Source organism: Tupaia chinensis, unplaced genomic scaffold, assembly GCF_000334495.1.
Source record: "Tupaia chinensis unplaced genomic scaffold, TupChi_1.0 Scaffold000251_1, whole genome shotgun sequence".
Classification (NCBI taxonomy): Eukaryota; Metazoa; Chordata; class Mammalia; order Scandentia; family Tupaiidae; genus Tupaia; species Tupaia belangeri.
The window spans coordinates 3177606-3197888 of NW_006159731.1; the positions used below are offsets into that span (position 1 = coordinate 3177606).

At 44.1% G+C, this 20283-nt stretch overlaps 1 protein-coding gene and 1 long non-coding RNA gene across 2 annotated transcripts in view; one reads left to right on the forward strand and one right to left on the reverse strand.

Moving 5' to 3' along the window:
• LOC102469413 (uncharacterized) overlaps nucleotides 1–10611 on the reverse strand; it is a 57936-nt gene extending 47325 nt beyond the window's left edge. The window contains exons 1-2 of the long non-coding RNA XR_334622.1: nucleotides 10503–10611; nucleotides 9777–10038 (exon numbers count right to left, since the gene is read on the reverse strand). This is a non-coding gene — a long non-coding RNA (uncharacterized LOC102469413). The remainder of the gene's footprint in view (nucleotides 1–9776; nucleotides 10039–10502) is intronic.
• A 336-nt stretch (nucleotides 10612–10947) lies between these two features.
• Nucleotides 10948–20283, forward strand: part of LOC102487666 (chondroitin sulfate proteoglycan 4) — a 79394-nt gene continuing 70058 nt past the window's right edge. The window contains exon 1 of the mRNA XM_027772057.1: nucleotides 10948–11057. Coding sequence (XP_027627858.1) covers nucleotides 10979–11057 — 79 coding nt within the window. The 5' untranslated portion in view covers nucleotides 10948–10978. The remainder of the gene's footprint in view (nucleotides 11058–20283) is intronic.

Sequence of the window (20283 nt, forward strand, 5' to 3'; positions counted from 1 at the left end):
TCCCTAATGAGGCCTGGTGCCTGTTGGTGTTATGTCTGAGTCTCTGGGGCTTTTCAGCCGGGAAAGGTGGTGGAGGCAGTCTCTTTTTTTTCCTGTTGCTGAAAAGTCCTTGAATTAAATGTCCATTAAATATCCCAGAGTTTTGGGCCTCCAAGTGTGGTCTGACTCCATATGGCTTTGTGGGTGAATATGTGGGGAGCCACTTACCACTCAGAGCTGGTTATGTAGGCCCACACATTGCTTGGTGGGTGGTTCACATCACAGCCTATGGCCTGATGAAGACTCGATTTTAAGCAAAGTTGAGCAAGAGATGAATCAATTGAAAGCAACAGATTCACCAGTTGTAGGAAGGCTACAAAATTCCCATGTGGCTACAGAGAAGAACCATCTTTATGTGTTACTAAAAAAAACTTCCATAATTCCATCAAGTCATATACTATCAAAATGATAGTATCAAAATCAAAATACCATTTTTCTCACCATTCCTTCAATGGTAAGTCATGTATTTCTGGTAGCAAAGTAAAATGATAACCAGATGTGATATGAAGATATTTTGAAGTTAAATTCCTCAAGTGTATATCATACTGCCATCTTCCAGGATCTTACCCCTCCTTGATTAACTCTACTGTCAACTGACTTTTGTCCTCATCCTCTGCATTACCAGAGACCACTCCAGGCCTCTTCTCTGGTTCATCTCTGGGACCACAATCACTTGTTGAAACTTTCGTTTCTTTTAGGTTCAGACACCTTGCACTTTTCTGGTTCTCTTGTCTCTGACTATATACCAGCCTTCAGGTAAGTTTAGGCCCTATGAACTATCCCTAGATAAGCTAAACTCAAAGTTGAAGATGCTTCTAAATACTTTTTTCTTTTTTATTTTTACTTGAACTCTGGATTCTAGAAGTGTCCGAAGAGGCCAGCCAGCCTTACCCACACTGTTGTCATGTAACCAGAAAGAAGTGTCTGAAATAGTAGCTTGAAATATTGGTGTTTTTCTCTTCATGGGAACCCTTTCATTTGCCATTCAAATGAGTGGTTATCTTTGTGCCTATGATGCCAATAATGGTTTTTCAAATACAAAACTACAGTAGTTTAAGGGCTCTGACTTCTTTCTCCCAGCTGCACCCTTCTGTGAGACAATGAACAAAAGCAGAGGGGAGAAAGATTTTTCTCCAGATTAAAAAGACTATTCTGGAACTGGCTCCATGGCCTAGTGGTTATGAGAGCTGGATCCCACATGGCTGTTGCTTTGGAATCCCAGACCAGCAGCTGGAAAACAGGCCAGGAACATGTGCATGTCCCTAATCCCAAGAAGATGGAGAAATGGAGGAGAGGGGATTGCACCTATGGGGGGTGTGTGCTTTCTTTCTGTCCCTCTCTGTCTGATGAGTACAAGAGCCCTCTTGCACACACACACACACACACACACACACACACTATCCTTTATTAGGCAAAATATTAGATGAAATAGTGACTAGAGCTGGGGAAAGGAGGAGAGAATAAAAGAAGGGATAGCAGACGACCCTGAGGAAGTTGGCCAAGACAGAAAGACTTTGCTGCCTGGTGAGTGAGCATGGCCAAGGATGAGGAGCTACCTGGGAGGTAAGCCTCAGTCCCAAGACTGTCCTAGTCTCCATCAGAGAGAACCCAGTCCTGGCCCACACTGTTTTCTTGGATGACAGTTGCTGTCCCTTCTATCAGTGACAAGTAAAGACTTTGCTCTTATTGGGGAATAAGATGATAGGATGTATCAAGGCACTATCCTGGTTTCCAGTCTATTTTATCAATTTGAAATTGCCTTTCACAATTCCTAGGATAATCTTAAGTCCAAGAAAGTGAGGAGAGTGCCTGTCTCATGGCCTAATAGTTAGGTAGCTGGATCCCACGCAGTTGATCCTGGCTCAAATTTGGCCCTGGAGGCTTGAAAAACAGCATGTGCATGTGTCTCCAAAATCTTGATAGAATGGAGAAATGGAGAAGGGATTGCAACATGATTCCCACTAGGGGCTTCTCTCTCCCTCTGTCTCTATTTCTCTCTGGCAAGTGGCCATGCCCTTTTGCAATTAAAAAAATAATCAGAAGAAGGAAACTAGAAAACTAGACACATTGCGAGGGTATTACTGGTGGAGTGAACTCTTGCTTGTACATGGTGGAGATAAAGTGAACAAGCCTGAGAAGTTAGACAAACACCTGACATACCAAAATGCTACTCTTCTCTTCAGAACTCAGTCTTTTGCCTGTTATCCCTGGAACCCAAGTTGCACCAAGTCTTCATGTCCCTCTGTCTTTTGGGCCCTCTTAGCCATCTCCAGTCTTCACAGTCCAGCTCAAATACCCAAAAGGGCTCTTACTCTCCTCCTATTCATCATACATGTCCTTTAGTTTCAGTCAAGTGCCCTCTAGTGGGGTTCTGTTCCTTGCAAGGAAACTAGTGTGAGGCAGTATTAATTTTTAAATAAAAAAAAATTTCTGTGCCCAGCTATTTTCTTTTCCCCTTGATCTATGCATGTCTTTGGAAAGTCGTATTTAAAGAAGGGCTCTCACACTGGGCTTAAAGACAACTGAAAGAACCAATAGTCAAAATGCAACTTATTAGGACCAGCAGATGGCTAAATGGTTATATTGCTGGACTCCCACATTGTTGACTACGGTTTGAATCCCGAACCCAGTGGCTTAAAACACACACTGGGTACATGTGCGTGCCTGCTCAAAATCCTGAGAGGAGCATGGAGGAGGAGAGATTGAGGCTTGGCCATCCCCCTGGGGGGATGGGTGATTTCTCACTTTCTGTCTCTCTCCCTCTGTCTCTCTGGAGAGCACATGCACCCTATAGCAAAAATTTCTCTCTTCAAAACAAAACAAAACAAAACAAAACTAAACTAAACTAAACAAAACAAAACAATGCAACCTACCATCAAGTGTCAAGCATATTATGTGGCTGACCTCATTTAACCTTCTAACATCGCTATGGGGGAACGTACTACACTATATTTAGTTTTCAGATGATAAAACTGAAACACAAAGGTTAAATAACTTGCCTTGAGGTGGAACTGGGATTAAGCGCTTTCACTACTTACGTAATCAGTAGTTTAGTGTCTTCATGAAAAGATGCCTCCCTGAATAATAGGGTCATTACTCAAACTGCTCCTTAGCCGCATTATTTCCAATCTTTTTGTAGATACTATTTAAACTTGGGCCTTGGAGGGGCTCTCTGTCCTCTGAGGAGAGAGGTACTTAATGAGCTCAGCTTTCTGCAGGAAGTCAGCCCACTCTGGTCCTCCTCTGGTTTCCTAAGCACCCCCTCCCACTGCCAAATATGCTCCAGTTCCCACATTATTAATTCTGCATCCTCTTTTGGGGTAGATTCTCTTAAAAGTGTTTATTTTCCTTAACCACAAGTAAAGGAAGGCAGAAAACATGAATACTTTCCTACTTGGAGAATGCATTCCTTTTCTGCTCTGACAGCTACCTGGAAATACTCCCCTTGGGGCTAGCCAGAATTCTCCTTCTATCCGGGTTCTTGAGACTGCCTGCTTGTGCTCCTGGTAATTGAGTATATGTCAGATTAAGGAGTTTTGTGGGTTTTGTAGCTAACAAGCAACCTCTAGGTTGCTGGAGGGAGTTGTGCAACTCTTTGGAGAGGTAGATTCTATTCTTTGAGAACGCAGAATCCTTGACTGAGGTCTCAAAAGATCCTGGTCTTTCCTTAGCCAGTTTCCGAGAACTCAGTCTCTGCCACAAACTCTAAGAAGCCTCCACTCACCCTTGCTTCCTTACTTTTGTGGACTTTTTTTTGGGTGGGGGTGGGTTGTTAAACAACAGCAATTTATTTCTAGCAGTTCGAGATGCTAAAAGTCCAAAGATCAGGGTGCCAATGTGGCCAGTTTCTGGCGAGGGTGATCTTACTAGTTTGCAGATTGTCTTCTACACATGGTAGAGAGCAGAGAGGAAGCAAGCTCTCTGTGTGTATTCTCGTAAGGACACGAATCCCATTGTGAGGGTTCTACCCTTATGAGCCAATTACTGCCCAAGGGACCCATAACCAAATACCATCCCACTGGGGGGTATGGTTTCAACATCTGAATTTTGGGGGCAACAAAAATATACAGTCTATAACAGGTGCAGCCTGGTTTTCAGAATGTAAAAGATCTCCCTAGTTTTCTAATGGGAAGCCAAGTTTTAAAACCATGGGGCTATTTAATTTCTGCAAGATAATCCATTAATTTTTTTGATACTTTTTTTATTTCAAGAAAAATGGTTGGGACCAGCAGTTAGCGTAATGGTTATGTCACTGGACTCCCATGTAGTTAACCATGGTTCGAGTCCTGGGCCTGGTGGCTTAAACTCATGCTGGGCGAGTATGCATGTGTGCCCAAGATCCCAGAGGAGAATGGAGGAGAAGGGTTTGCGGCCTGGCCATTCCATTTTCTGTTGAAGAAGAGGAATTATTCTTTTCTTTCAGAGGAGAGATATTTTTCTTGGTTTCTCATATTCCTTGTGCCTTTGCAGTGGTTTCTGGTCATTTAATAGATTATACGTTTTTCCCCAGACTTTGGAGTTAAATTTGAGCATTCGTAGGAATGCAGAAGGAGGTTACCTACAGTCTCTACACAGTACCATTTTTCTTCATTTGCACAGCTGATTCAATGAAAATTGAGGATTAATCTGGACCTAAAAGTATTCAGATATTTGGCTACTGAGCACATAGACCTAGCTAGAAAAACGTTTGGAGGTTGAGCAGAAAAGTGAGAAAGGTAAAAAGAAAAGGGAAAAGAATAGAAAAAAAATCAAAGAAGAGAAAAAAAAGACAAAAACAATAAAAAAGGGAAAAAATGTTTTGTCCAGAAATGAAAACTGTGCAGCACACTAAGGCTGTTCAGAACTCAAATATAGATGGTTGCTGATTGGCTTGTCCTATGGGGGCAGAGAAAAAGGTAGGAATTAGCAAGACAAAAGAGTGGCAGAGAGCTAAGAAGTTTAAAAATTAAAAATTAAAGATATATATATAGAGAGAGATGGAGAGAGACAGAGAGAATAAGCAAGGTGGTCTAACTTGGCTCCTGGCTAGATCTGGGGGTCAGGAGGATGAAGTCTGGGCAGAGGGTTTTTGGTGGTGGTAATCACTGAATTGGGTCACTCAGAACTCAAATATGGATGACTGCTGATTGGCTTATTCTATGGGGGGTAGGGGAGAAGGTAGGAATTAGCAAGACAAAAGAGCAGCAGAGAGCTAAGAAGTCTAATTATTTTTTTTTAATTAAAGAGAGAGGGAGAGAGATGGAGAGAGAGAATAAGAAAGGTCTCCAACTGGGCTCCTGGCTAGATCTAGGAGTCAGGAGGGTAAAGTCTGGGCAGAGGGTCTTTGGTGGTCATAATCCCTGAATGGGGCTGCTCAGAACTCAAATATACATGGCTGCTGATTGGTTTGTCCTGGCTCTTTGCTAGATCTGGGGCACAGGCGGGGGCAGGAGGGTGAAGTCTGGGCAGAGGATCTTGGGTGCTCGTAATCCCTTTTGTGGACTTTTCAGGAGATTGAAAGCATCTGTGGTACTCTCAAAGACAGGTCTATCAGAAACTAGCTGTGACTTCTAAGAGTCCTCCTCATCTTCACACATCAGTGCTCACTGAGGTCATAGCCATTGCCTCAAAGCATTTGGCTCAAACTCAAATATTTGTTAACCAGTCTTGGTGTAGGCTAGTTTCCATGAAAATTCTTAGCATTCCTTCACAGGCCTCTTAATGTGGCAAATGCAAGTCCCAGCCTACAGCTGAGTAAAATAAAGGTAACTTTATTTTTCAATAATCAAACTCAGAATTTGTGTCCTCATCAACTGGCTGGCTAGAACTCCACCTTCATCTACTCAATGCACCCCCTGCTCAGTGTCTAGCAGGTTGAGAGGAAAAGGACTTTCTTTTTGGGAGACAGGGCAGATAGGAAGTGATTGAAACAAGATACCAGTGGATCCTAAAGGAAGTCAGAGCTCCCTGTAAACAGCTCAACCTCCACATCTAGATTTATGGACCCTAGGAAGACAAGAAGACTACAGGAGAGAAAAATGTCTTTGTGGCAAATGTTGGTGGCCAGGATTTTACCCATCCCAACAGAATGCCTGCACCTTGAAAGGCTCGAGGATTCAGAGTGGCCTAGGAGAAATGGGAAATGTTGCTGACACCTGATGGGTCTATTGAGATGGAATGGAGGCTGTTCTCATAAAGCCTGCAATGACAAAAGGTCACATGGGGTGAGGAATGTCTCAGTGGTTATCCCCAAGAGGATAGTGTGCCTTGTAGCAGACCACTGTCATCCCCTTCTCCAGTCATCATTGATGTATGGACACTACATAAGTTCCATGGAACTTCAGCTCAATTTGGGGGAGGGGACACAGGAGAGAAACTCTGAATTGACTTGGATGTAGTTTCACATCTATAGCAGATTGGGAGGTCAAAACAGAAATCAAGTGGCATTTTGGCAAAATATAGAAAGTTATAAAATAGAATCTGGGAAGCTAGAGTTGTATACTAGCTCTAGTAAAATGTATATTTATTGAAAGAACCCAGAAAAATATCATGGAAGTAAAATTCAAGAAGAACATCTGGGCTTCACAGGAACTAGACAGCCATCAGCCAGCTACTGTTTGTGGCTCTGACTATCGCTTTTCATTTTAAAAAAAATGTGCTAGAGGGCATGTGTGCTCACACACACACACACACACACACACACAGAGAGAGAGAGAGAAGGAAAGTGAGAAAGCATTTTCCATGGGGGATGGTCATGTGACAATCTTTTCTCTTCCATCTCTTCCATTTGGGCACACATGCACACACACCTGGCATGGTTTTCAGGCTACCAGATCCAGGACTGGAACGTTGCAATAGGCCCTGTGGAATCCAGCTGCCTTAACTGTTATGCCACTGGCTGCCTCCCGACTGTCTCTTCTAATCAGTTTTCCTCAGGGATGTGGTGTTAATCTTCTCTTGGTAAAGGCCAAGATGAAACAGGTAGCTTCCTCTGCTGACTCATGGTCTCCCTTCCTCCACAGTGTGGGTAGACATGGTTCTCTGCTGGTGCTCATGAATATGTCATCTCCACATGACTTGTAACTTGCCACCAAGTCATTGCATTCTTTAAGCTTCTTCTTTGAACGTTTTGAGAAGGAATCAGCTTTGACACTGTACCCTGGGGTCATGTCCCTTAGATTAGGACTCTACCCTGATCCAGACACGGGGATTAGAGGATGAGAAATTGTCCAAATCAAACATGGCTACTCAAGGCAGTCACATTATCAATGGTGTATGGGTTGGACAGTTCCAGTGGAGAGCCTTGGGTGCAGAGGCTTGCCCAATTTCTAATTCACTTTTACTAAAAGTACTCTTGTACCTATCTTAGATCCCTCTCTATAATACAACTTCCTTGAAAGCTGGGGCACTAATTGACCCCTGCTTAACTATAACATATTTCATCTCCCTTTCACATTTGGAAGAGTTCAGTGAACATTCCCTGAATGAATGCACATCCCTAAATTTGTTCTCTGTTCTATAATATCATTTCTGAATAGACAGTGTTCAGGCCAATATTTGAATAGAATAAGCCCAGTTGCTCAGGGTCAGCAGGAGAGTACAGCCAAAATACCTAGATTAGAGTGTGACCTTCATGTGGGTGGAATTCCTGGCCAGACACTATAATAAAGAAACATCCTTAGAGTTATCATAAACAAAGGATTTTTCCCTAGAAACTGAGCTTCTTACTTTCTCATTATCCTAGAGTCCTCTTAACTGCCATGGAAATTGGCTAGAGACTACATTTAATCTTTGAAGCACTTAAGTGATAAATTAGAAGAGGAGCAAGTGGTACTCTACAGGGAAATAATTCCTCGTCTTCTCTTTCTGACACTTGGATGATTTTTCTAAATTAAAATCTCCAAGTTTATTAACAATCACTGCCTTGGTTTGTAAAGAAATCCAAACATTTCAAGTTTCCAGGTGCACTAATTAAAAGGGCTCTATTTAAATGGTGGCACTGTCTTGATGCCAGTGATAACCTTTAAGAATCATAAAAATATTGACCCTGAAGGAAGTTTATAGATAACTTAATCATTTTCAATTCATAGGGGGAAGAAACTGAGGCCGATGCAGAATAGAACTTATCGCACATCAAGGACCAGAGCCACAACTCCCACCCACCTGGTCCAGGGTTCTTTGGCCCTAAGGAAATCAGAACAACTGTAAGCATTTAGAGGATGCTTTAAATTACTAGCATGGATAACATGAGTAGTCTTTGGCAGTACATATGGTTAAGCCTATGAAGTAAAGAAAAAAATACTCCATCCTGAAGAAAAGAGATGGCTCATTCTCTGGAGCATCTAGCCAAGGATGCTCAGAGGTTGCATAGAGGCCTGACACAGCTGGGCTCATACAGGGCCCTGTGAGTTTCTAACATGAGACAGGCACAATGTCCAATACTCAAGCTTCATGAATTTCCTGAACCACACAACCTACCTATGAAATCAGCATGATTATCTTCATTTTACACATGAAGAGACAACTGAGAAATTTGAGTGATTTTCCCAAGGTCACATACCAATGTCACTTACTAGTACCTGAGCTAGGATTTGTAGTCAGGTCTTTCAAGACAAAAAACCTATTTTCTTAGCCAGAGATTACACTTGAGTAGAAGCTCCATTGGGAGACATTAGTAACAATGTGAACTTCTCAAGGGAATTTCTGTATTTCCTGTGCTTTTAGATTTTTGTGGATACTAGAGCCTGCCAGGAGAATTTCTGCATCTCTGGGTCAGCCTGAGCTGACTGGCCTCTCAGCCTAGGGCAGATTTTTATTACAAGATTATGAACTGCCCAGCATGCTTTTCAGGCTGTCAAGATAGGACAGTTGGCTTGGAATAGGGCCAACTCTGGGTTTATTAATTTATCCCTTGTAGAGAGATTTTCCATTTGTTTAGAATGTGAACTTAAGAATGCTAAAGTTAAAAGGATTATGTAGAGATTTGGCATGATTTCCATATTATAAGAAGGAAGAAACAACAACTTTATGACATAGAAACTATTATTATGCACATTTTGCAGATAAGAAATAATGTGGCAGGCATGGTACCAAGGTTCAGAGAGTCTAAGGGACTTGTCCTAGGGCACCTGTGCTAAGTTTGGGCTCTTAACCATAACACCACTGCTTTTAGATCAGTCTTGAAAACTCCTTTCAGCGCCATCGTTTTTTGGTTTTGTGACTGAGTACCAGGAAGAGGTCTCACCAAGTACTCATGTTAATAAGTAGGTCAATGCCATGGAGCTCAGTCTTCTAGGAAACCGCTTAGAGTTTTCCCACCCCAGGTCAAGGAAGCTTAGATATTTACCCACCAAATCACTTTCATTATGGTTGAAGGCTGCCCCTGTGAGCATTCATTTCTGGCATGTCTTGGGCATATGTGGACTGAGCATGACCTGCATTGACTAAGACCGTGTGCAGAGAGCTGCAGGTGCTTGCAGGAGAAAGCCCATAGCAAGTAAGGTAATCATAAGTACCAAGGATGGAACATCCTTGACATCATGCTAGAGTCCATCACTGGTCAGCTGGAAGTCTGCTTTTCATCGACAGGCTTGCACATTTATGAACTACAGAACATTAATCATAGTTAATGAGGTTATAAGTCATGCGTTGACTAAAATTGAAAGGGTTATTTCAGCTACACGTAATGAAACTCAACTAGTTTGAATTAAAAGGGGAACTTGTAACTTGAGCTAGTTTGGGTTAAAAGGGGAACTTACCTGGCTCATGTAATCAAAGCCAGAAAGGATAAAGATACAACTGGCCTCCAGGATGGAGCTGGCAGACCCAAAGCCTGTGCTGCACCTCTTCTCTGTGGCTGCTCTCTTACTGGATGCTAGCTTCTTCAAAGACGCCAAGGGCTTGGCCTCCCTTCCAGAGAGGAGAAGACTCTTTTTCCCTTGGAAGCTGTCCTTGAAAATCTTCACGTTGGAACTTGGCTCTGTTTGGGTCAAGTGCCCACTCTTTGATCATTCCTGTGACCTGGAAAGATCATGAAAGTAGAGGCCAACTCCCATTTTTCTGCAGGAGGTGAGGGCCAGGGTAGGGGTCAAAGTGGGTGAGGTTCCCACAATTATGGAGGATAGCAGGGTAGATAAAATAAATCTGCTCAGAAAAAACAGTGGCCTCACAGATGATATGCAGAAGGTCCAAATTTAACTCTATGCTTAAAAAGCACATTATTACAGAATTGAAAAAAAAGGAAGACAACTTAAAGGTTATTGGGAACAAAACCGCACTAGCATTGAGTGATTGTCCTGTAGTACACGCTCTGGCATTTGTACATTGTTGCAGAGAACACGGCGGAGGAAATGTGGTCCGGAGAAGCGGATTATCTCCTCCTTGTCTGCTCACTCACCCAACAAGTACTTTCTGATGCCCAGGCACCAAGCATACCCTGGAGGATTGCAATAAGGTAAACGAACTCCTGCCCTCCTGAAGCTCACCTTCGTCGGGAACCGGCTGCCTCAAGGCCCGGTTCGCGTCTACCTTATCCAGGGATTCTTCTCCCCCCACTAACGCTCCAGTCTGCAATGCTCCCTCTCGATTTGTCACAGTCACCTGCTCGCGGGCCCACTTAACTCCATCGTAGATCTGGGCCGGGCAGGGCGGTGGCCATGTACTCCCGACCCCTTTGGAGCCTGGGGAGCCCCTGCACCAGCTGGATCTGATTCCATCAGCCGCTGGGGAAGTGGGAGGATAAAGGCCCGGCTGGCTCAGTGGATGCGGGAGCGAGGGGGCGAGCTGAAGGGGGGAGACAGCAGCAAGTTAGAAAAGGCTCTCCTCGCCCCTGTCCAGCCCCCGAGCTGGTTGGGGGCGGCGCCCCCTTGCCCAGCTCCGGGCGGCAAGCCAGGAGGGGCTGGCGCAGGTAGCTTGGCCGCCGCCCGGGGCCCAGCGCCAGGTGCTGGGCTATCGCGGCGGGATGGGGCGGCTCGGGTCCCGCCGCCTCGTCCTGCTCGCCACCTGCCTGGGGCTCTGCTGGGCTTGCGGGGCGCTCGGAGGTACGCGCCCTAAACTTCCCTTCCCCATCCCTTCCCCGGCCGGCCGCGCGTGGAGCCCGCTTGGAGCCGTGGGCGAGCCGGGAGGAGGGCGCCGGCAGGAGCCCCTTGTGTGCTCCGAGAGCGCGGCGCCGGGCGGGTGCGGTGCGTGGGAAACGTCCCGGGGCGACCGGGCTTGTGATTCTCGGCCAGGCCTTTCCGGGCCGGGTCGGCTGCGGGAGGAGACTGCTCCGCCCTGCGCAGTGGCCTCCGCTCAGCCCCGGCAAATTTCAGCTCCCGGGCTAGGCCAGTTCCGGGAACCCAGTCCGGGCCTGTTCCGCAGCTCCGCGGGGCCCTCCCGCAGGCTTTGGAGTTGAAAAAGGCCTCCTGACATGGCCTCCAAGGAGCAGGGTGAATGATTCCTGTTGTTTCCGCTTCTGTTTTAGTTCTGTCCCTTGTGCGGGTTACCCGACTGCACGTGACCATCACCGATCTGGGGACCTTAAACTCACCTGGGAGATTCTGTGGCCACTGGCCCATTGTCCCATAAGTCCTCCACATATCTGCCCTTCCACATTGAGTTTTCTGGGTGCAATTAGATAGCTGCGCTTTACATTTCCATGGCTCTTTTCAGGCATTAAATATTTCTAAGAACATAATTATTTAGACTTTTTACATGATTGAACCCTATACTTTGGGCCTTCCTATCCTCTACAGCTCTTTAAAATTTAATTCAGTTCAACAAAAGTCTTTCTACTAGACGTTTTTAGAGAACACATTCTCAGTCAAAGGCCTTGTTTCTCTAGTATTATTTGAAGACTTCTTTTCTGCATTTTAGGCAAGGGCAAATAACCAGCATTGCTTGCCAACAGTGCTGGATGGTTTCATTAGGAGCTTGGGAGTAAGGTTCCAGGGCATGAGGGGCCCCTGCGGTGGACTCTCATCCTTTCCCTATCCAGGTGGAGAGAGGGTTTTGTCTCCAGCTCTGCTCCTTCCTCAGGTTCTTCCTTCCGTTTTGAAGCTTTTACTGTCCCCTTCCTTGCCCCTTCCTGGGAACTGGAGGCCTGGGGCTGGTGCAGCATGGCTGGGAGGAGGACAATGTGACTGCAGTCCAGGGAGATCTGAGAGAGCCGTGAGTGGTGCTGGGGGACAGATTGAGTGGTGATGAGGGAGGAGCTGGTGACCTTAATGGTCAACATCAGCGACAGGAAGCTCTTGGCTTTGGAGTTAGATGGACTGGACTTCTATCTGCGGGCCATTGTATATTCTGAGTGACTTTGGGGAAGTCAGTTTACTTCTTTGGGTGGTGATTTTTCTTCTGTAAAACTGAGATGATAATAGCTTCCTCACAGAGGCCTGGACAAAATACTATGTAAGATGGCCTGGAAGCCTGAGAACCAATTGGTAAATACTCATTTCTGTCCTTTCCTGTTCATTACCCTCCTTTTTCCTCATACTTGCAATTAACTTGGGTAAGAGCTAACGGGTCTTAGATATTTGCTTAGAGGTAGTAAATGTGGATAAAGGAGATTTCTTGAATAAGGAGTTTCATAGCACATATTTTAACACGTCTTTTAACAAGTTCTTCATCCTTGGCTCTGATTGCATGACAAATATTGGATGCCTATGTCTTACCAAAATCTAGTTTGGGGTACTGGAAGGAATATTTTCTTGAGTGTCCAGATGTGTGACGTTATCTCTTTGGGTGATTCAGACTGTTATCTGGAGGAATCGAATTGTCAGACACTTGGGTGAGCACTGCTTTCAGTCCTTGGAGGACACAGGGTGTCTTACAACAGCAGAAGCCTCTTTTGTCTGGTAGAAAGATAGGGTCTCAGTAAAAATATCTGTAACTTTCACATCTAGTATATCCCTACTTGTAAGTCATTATCAGTACTACTCTTACTAGCCACTTTCTCAAGGTACAATATACACAGTAAACCCATGTTTTCAGTAGTGTAATAATTTCTCATTTTTTGACTCCCTTCATGTCAGATGTCTTTGGCTATTTCTCTGTTATTATTTTGCATTGTAACAAGGCTGGGGAAGACCTTGTCCAGGCATGAAAGTGTTGGTACTACTTGTTCCTTTTTCTTACTGGTCCTTTCATTATATATCTTATTCCCCGCTTATTTGCAGAGAATGCATTCTAAGACCTTTCATGGGATGCCTAAAACTGCAGGTAGTACCGAACCCTATAGATACTATTTTTTCCAGATCTAGTTTAATGTCTAATTTGTAAATTAAGCACAGTAAGAGATTAACAATAACTATCAATACAATAGGACAGTTATGACAATACATCAGCATCATTACTCTTGTGCTTTGGGGCTATTAATAAGTAAAATAGGGGTTACTTGAATATAAGCACTGCAACACCATGGTACTTGAGCTGATAACCAAGATGGGTACTGAGTAATGGGGTAACATATACAGCGTGGATACACCCGACAAAGGAATGATTCATTTCCTGGGATGGAAGGTGGGGGGATGGAGTGGAATGGCTTGCAATATTAGAGCACTTCTCTGAATAGTACACAATTTAAACTTATGACTGTATATTTCTAGAATTTTCTTTCATATTTTCTTTTTTTTTTGGAGAGGTTTTCGCTATAGGGTGCGTGCACTTGCCAGAAAGACAGATAGAGACAGAGAGAGAAAGCGAGAAATCCCCCCCCCCCGGGGGGTTGGCCAAGTCACAATCCCTTCTCCTCCATTCTCTTCTTGGGATCTTGGGCACGCACGCACATGTGCCTGGCATGAGTTTAAGCTGCCGGGTCTGGGACTTAAACCACGGTCGACTAGGTGGGAGTCCAGCGACATAGCCGTTACGCTAACTGCTGGTCTCATTCTTTCATATTTTCTGACCCTGGCTGACTGTGGGTAACTGAGACCAAGTAAAGTGAAAGTGTGGATGAGGGGAGGTTAATAAGGAGGGGGCTATGTTAAACCTATGGTTTATTTGCAGGACTGCTTTAAGCATCTGATCTTTTGGAGTGGACTTTGTTTAGTTACAGTGATGAAATGTAGTTGGTAACCCAGTTATCCAGGAAAACCTGAATGTGGTGTATCACTGAGTGGAGAGAGAGAGAGAGACGGGGTGCCAGAGTCAACACTTCTGCATTGTGGAACTCTGACTCTTCCCTCAGGAGACTTGCCCATGAGCTAGTGAACACGTGACTGGCTCAGATACAAACAAAGGCAGAATGACTATGAGCTTGTACGTCAGAGATGCGAAGTCTTCAGCTCTGATACTTTTAGATGACAACGACCCCAGAGGGCCTAATATTTTCTTTTGGCTCCCCAGTCAGTATCTTGGTACCCCTCTTGACCATCTCTGTCCCAAAGCTGTGGTGTCCAAACTCAAACGCTTTCAGGAGCCAGTGAGTCAGAGTGAGTGAAGTAGCAGCTGGTGTGACGGGGTGACAGGGACTGGATGGTGGTCCCAGGTGGGGAGTGCATTGTCAGAGCATCCACACTCCATGCATGGTTGCTGTACTGTGGAAGTGAATAGGCCCAAGGTGGCCTGCTCACCTGATTTTCCAGAGAAACCAAGAATTCTAGATTTTTATATAGTCTCCTGGTTTTAATTCTTTTTTTTTTTTTTTTAAATAGGGCTGTACTGGTCATACAAAGCACAAAAGGAACTCATAACCTTTGCTCCTGGGCCCTTTCCAATGCTACTATCTTATTTATTTATTTATTGTATTTATATTTAATGTTTATTATATGTATTTCTCCCATGAATGAGAGAGGCTGAAAGGCAAAGAGACAGCATTCCCAACAGTGTCTTGACATCACAATCTACCACCAGCCTTAGCCAGCCCCAGATCATGCCCTGTGTACCTAGGGTGGTTTCTGAATGCAAACCCAGAACTTTCCCATCTTGAGTCAGCCTCGTGGAGCATCACATATAACTGCTGTGCCACTGTCCAGCCTTATTGACATCTGTATTCACAGCACTTAGACCAGTGACCTACAAATAATAGGTGCCCAATAAATATGGGCGACTGAATGACAAAGTGTGGCTGGGGAGTGACAGGCAGAAAAGCCACCCCCAAAGATGTTCACATCCTACACCTGGAACAGGTGAATATGTTGCTTTACATGGGAAGGACACTTTGCAAGTGTGATTAAGTTCAAGATTTTGAGTTGGGTTATTTTGGATTATTTTGGTTATTGTTTTGGGTTATTTTGGATGGGTCCTAAATGTAATCACAGGGTCTGAAAAGAGGGATTCAAGAGAGTCAGTCAGAGCTGTGTGAAATACTCAGTTCCTTGGGTTCAGGCCTCCCTAGAAATGCAGAATGAAAAACCACAAACATGAGTAAGGTACAAAAGAATTTTTTAAAAGGAAGTTGAGGATTTTTGACAGAAAAGAATGCACTCCATGCCAGAAAGACACGTGAGTGGATAACTGCGTGAGGACAACTGCCCTGGGAATGGGGTTAGGTGTTCCCTTTATGGTGGGGTCTTGTCATGAATACTTAGGAAGGAAGATCTGTCCTTGTAGCTGGTTCCTTTGTTTGCATTTATGGGCTTTTATCTGTGCTTGTGTACTTCTTGCCAGGTGAGAAATTTGATTATTGCATGCCCGGTATGGACTTTGAAGCTATGAGCATCTGTATAGGGTTGATTCTGCTCATATCAACGTATTGCCCTGAGTGGAAAGTGGGATGTTGACCAAATATCCCAGAGAATTTCCATATGCATATGCAGAATAGCAGGAGAGAAGAAAAAAGTAGATTACCTCTTCTCTCTTGGCGCTAGGGGGTCTAGCTCAATCCCTGGTAATAGTGATTGATGTGTCTGATGTCCCCTTTGTTGCATATTGGGACTCCTTGCTCAGAATATCTATCTATAACAGTGTGACAAGGGAAGCAAAGGTCAGAGTGCTGTGATTGCCGGCTGAGGGCCACAGCAAGGGATCCTGGGAAGGGCAAGGAAGGGATTCTGGTCTAGAGCCTCCAGAAGGAATGCAGCCCCACAGACACTCGGATTGTAGTTCAAGGAGACTGATTTCAGACTTCTGACCCCCAGAACTTGTAGAATACTAATTTTTTGTTGTTGTTTAAAGCCAGTAAATTTGTGGTAATTTATTACAGCAGCAATGGGAATCATATACAGGGAATTTCTGTGCTAGTAAAAGAGAAAATGCAAGAGCCATTTAACTGGACAGGCATGAGGTGGCAGGTACCATCAGAGAGGAGTGCAGGCTGGAGGAGCTGGCAGCTTTAGGAGGAGCTTTAGGGAAGGCTCTGTCACTGTGGGGAGTGAGCCTGACTCCAGTACCGACTGCTGTGCTTGGAAGGGTGGCTGGGGCCTGGAAGGCTCCTACACCAACAGAGAGCAAAGAAACACATGAACAACACATTTGAGCTTCCAGCAAAGAGCACAGACTACCCAGCACTCAGGAGGGATTTTCAGCTCACCCAGAGCAGGCCGTCACCAAGGCTACCTCACGCACAATTCCAGGGCTGCTATGTGTGTTGGGGACTACAGGAATAGCTCCCCCTGGAGTTGTGCTAGGCCCAGTCTACGTGGCCATGTACAGTGGGCCTGCGGAAGCCACACTGAAAGAAGGCTATTTCTCCTTGTAACCTGAGGTCTTAGCACACAACGATTGACATGGAGGTTATTTTGTGAGGAACAGCTGAGAATAGCTGAGAACCTGCCAGTGGTGCTCTGCAACAGCAAGAAGTCCATGGCTGTTGACTGTTCTGGCAAATCAAAATTTGCATTTTCACTGTAGGCCTGGGTCTACTACCTTCTCCTACCTGCTCCCCTCCAGTTGTATAAGTAAGACAGTTACAATAGGGATGAACTTCCAAGCTACCCCCTCCAGCTCATTGAACATCTCTTTGATCACCTACCTGCCCTGCAGCCACCAAGCAAGTGCCTCTTCCCTTATTGATGTCGTTCATGTGTTTCTTTGCTCTCTGCTGGTGTAGGAGCCTTCCAGGCCCCAGCCACCCTTCCAAACACAGGAGTCAGTACTGGAGCCAGGTTCACTCTCCACAGTGACAGAGCCTTCCCTAAAGCTACACCTACCTTACTTTAATGCCTTATTCCACCCTGCCCTTACTTTAATTTAGTGGATCTAAGTTTGGTGGCAGAAATTTAGAATTTTTCCCTGTTGGTTTGTCTTTCTTCCTTTCATTCTTTCTTGCTTTTTTTCCTTGGTCTCTCTTTCTTTTTCTTTTTCAAATTTCCTAGAGGATGTTCTCCCTGCTCAGTAGGACACAGAGAGAGAGAAAGTGAGAAAGCATAACCCATGGGGATGGTCATACCACAATCCCTTCTCCATTTCTCCCTTTTTTGGAGATTTTGGGCACACACGCACATGCACCTGGCATGTTTCTCAAGCCATCAGGTCTGGGATTTAAACAGTATGTTCAGCCATGTGAAATCCAGATGCTTTAGCCACCATGCCATTGGCTTGTCCCTAGGTTTGTTTTCAATGAATAACAGAGATTGGGCCTCCCAGATCATGGTGGATATTTGTGTTAAGGTTTTTTCCTTATTTGTAAAAGACTTTTTATTTCTTATAGGCTCTGAATAAGATTATTTCTCTCTGAAATAAAAATTCAACTTCAGTTTAATAAGCCGACAATGTTGACATCTAGTAAAACACTACAGAGATCCTTAAGAATAGCTTTGTGGGACAAAATGGCTCTCCTTGGGAGCAGTATTGACATAATGGCTATGTTTCTGGACTCCCAAGTAGTTGACCGCGGTTCGAGTCCCGGGCCCGGTGGCTTAAACTCTGCCTGGCGTGTGTGCATCTGTGTCCAGCATACCATGAGGAGAATGGAGGAGAAGGGATTGTGGCTTGGCCATCCTCAATGGAGGATGAATTCTTTCTTTCTGTTTTCTGTTTCTCTTTGTATTTCTGGCAAACACATTGGCTCTATAGAAAAAAAAAGGTCTTCTTTTCAGGTGAAGTTTCTAATCTCAAGTGATGCAGCATAAGTGAGATCTATTTTGTAGTACAAGACCTCTTCTTAGGACTGAATCTTAGGACTTTGCATAATGCAATCAGTTTAGCAGAGATATTTTGGTTTTGTGATTTCATTTAAAAAATAAGCTTCTATACTTAACAATATTTTTAGAACATATTTGGAAGAATGACAATGCATATAAAAACACAATATAAAATTACTAAACATAGGGACCAGCAGATGGCATAATGGTTATGTTGCTGGATTCCCATGTAGTAGATTGTGTTTTAAGTCCTGGACCCAGTGATTTAAAACTCATGCCAGGTGTGTGTGCATATGTACCCAAGATCCCAAGAGGAGACTGGAGGAGAAGGGATTGCAGCATGGCCATCCCCCTCCCCGGGAGGGGTGGGTGTGTGTGATTTTTAATTTTCTGTCTCTCTGGCTCTCTAGTGACTATGCTCTATAGCAAAAAAAAATTCTTTCTCAAAAAAAAATGACTGAACATATTATATTATGAGAAAGTAATTTAAATTTTCTGTGAAACAGCAGTTCTGAAATCTTTTTTGAAATGCTTTGTTAACTAGTTTCTACGCTTTCTTGTTGGATGGAAACTATCCTCACACCTCCACTAGACTGATCTTTCTAAAACACAGAACTGATCTGTCTTTCTCCAACTAAAAACCGTTCAATACTACCTCATGGTCTGCAGAATAAGGCTCAGCTTCCTTCATAAGGAAGGTTCATAAGGCTCTCCAGTGAGTGGCCCTCTGTCAAATGGTGAGTCACTCTTTGCTCCCTAAGTGATCATTGAACATTTCTTATCACCTTGCATCAGTGAAACACAGCAAAATGAACCCAAAGCTCCCTCCAGCCTCCACTTCTCAGTAAGTGGATACCAAGCCAGCAATCTGGAAATTGCTCCCTTGCCCTCTCCCTTTGCCATATGATGCCAGTTCCATTTTATAAGTGAATCCATTCTGCTTCTCCTTCTCTCTGCTTCCCTGCACCTTGCCATCCCTTTAGTCTGTGTTTCAGCCAAGTCATCTTCTAAATTTCAGTCTGATCATATGTGCCATTTTCTTGTTAATCTTTTTCTAGCCCTCTTTGAATAGAGTCTAAACTCTTTAACTTGGCTCTAAGTCCATCATCATTCAGTGACTACCTACTATGTGCCAGGCACTGTCTAGGCACTAAGAATTAGGCAACAATCAAAATTAACAGCAGTTAATCAAAACTGACCTCAAAGTCTTACAGTCATTTTGGAGTGGGGTGGTCTTGGGATCAGATAATTATGAATAAAGTGAACATTGAAGATGTTAACACTTATGATAAGGGCTTTGAAAGGAGTAGCCAGCCACTGGTGGTGTGCATTTGTGTGTGTGTGTGAGAGTACTTTGGAATGGTCAGGAAGTCTTTCAGATGGACAGGATGGCTTTTGGCCTCTGGCCATTTGCCTTGTGATCTTTGTACTGTTGAAGCCTCTACCCTGTTGCCCCCTCACACTGTGCTCAGCAAAACTGGACCTGTGGTTCTCTGCATTCACCTCTCTCCTTTGCCTGCTGTCTCTTTTTTTGTTTCCCTTTCCTCTTTATATCTGGTCTACCCTCTAAGTCTTCTCAGAAACCGTTGCTTTGTCTAAAGCCCCCTTACTCTATCTCCTTGATCAGACTGAGTGCTTCTATTGTGGTCTACACTGAACAATTAATAATCAAGCAACTGTAATTGCTCAATTAGCAGTCTTTCTTAATTATCATCGAATTCTCAGAATCAAACAAAATACTCGTTACATTTGTGCATAGAATTACCTGTACATAGGCTAGAACACTTAAATCTGTCTGGGAAAGACACTTTACAGTTGAATTCCTCCCTCCCTCATACCCAGATGGCCCCATATGAATTTCTGTTGTGCCAATTTTTTTTTCAGGATTTTTTAAAATTTTAATTTATTTATTTGCATTCATTCACTGTACATCATTACAACATACAAAATGAGATTTTCCATCCAGAGTGCACTGTATATTGTCTCAATCAAGCACATCAACAAACATGTTATTGTCAGCAGATGATCTTCCATTTCTTGTTTTCTGTATGCTTAGCTTTTTTCCCCCATCCTTGATTCCCTATCTCTTACCCTCTGCCATCTCCCATTCTCCTCCCACACTGTCTCAGGTATCTATGTTTGCTTTCTATACTGTTTCCCCCCACATTTTATTGAATCACCAAAGACCCTAATCAATCCAAATACCCTCATAGCAAACACAGGTGACATACACATTTCCATGAACACAAGTCTAACTTTATGCATC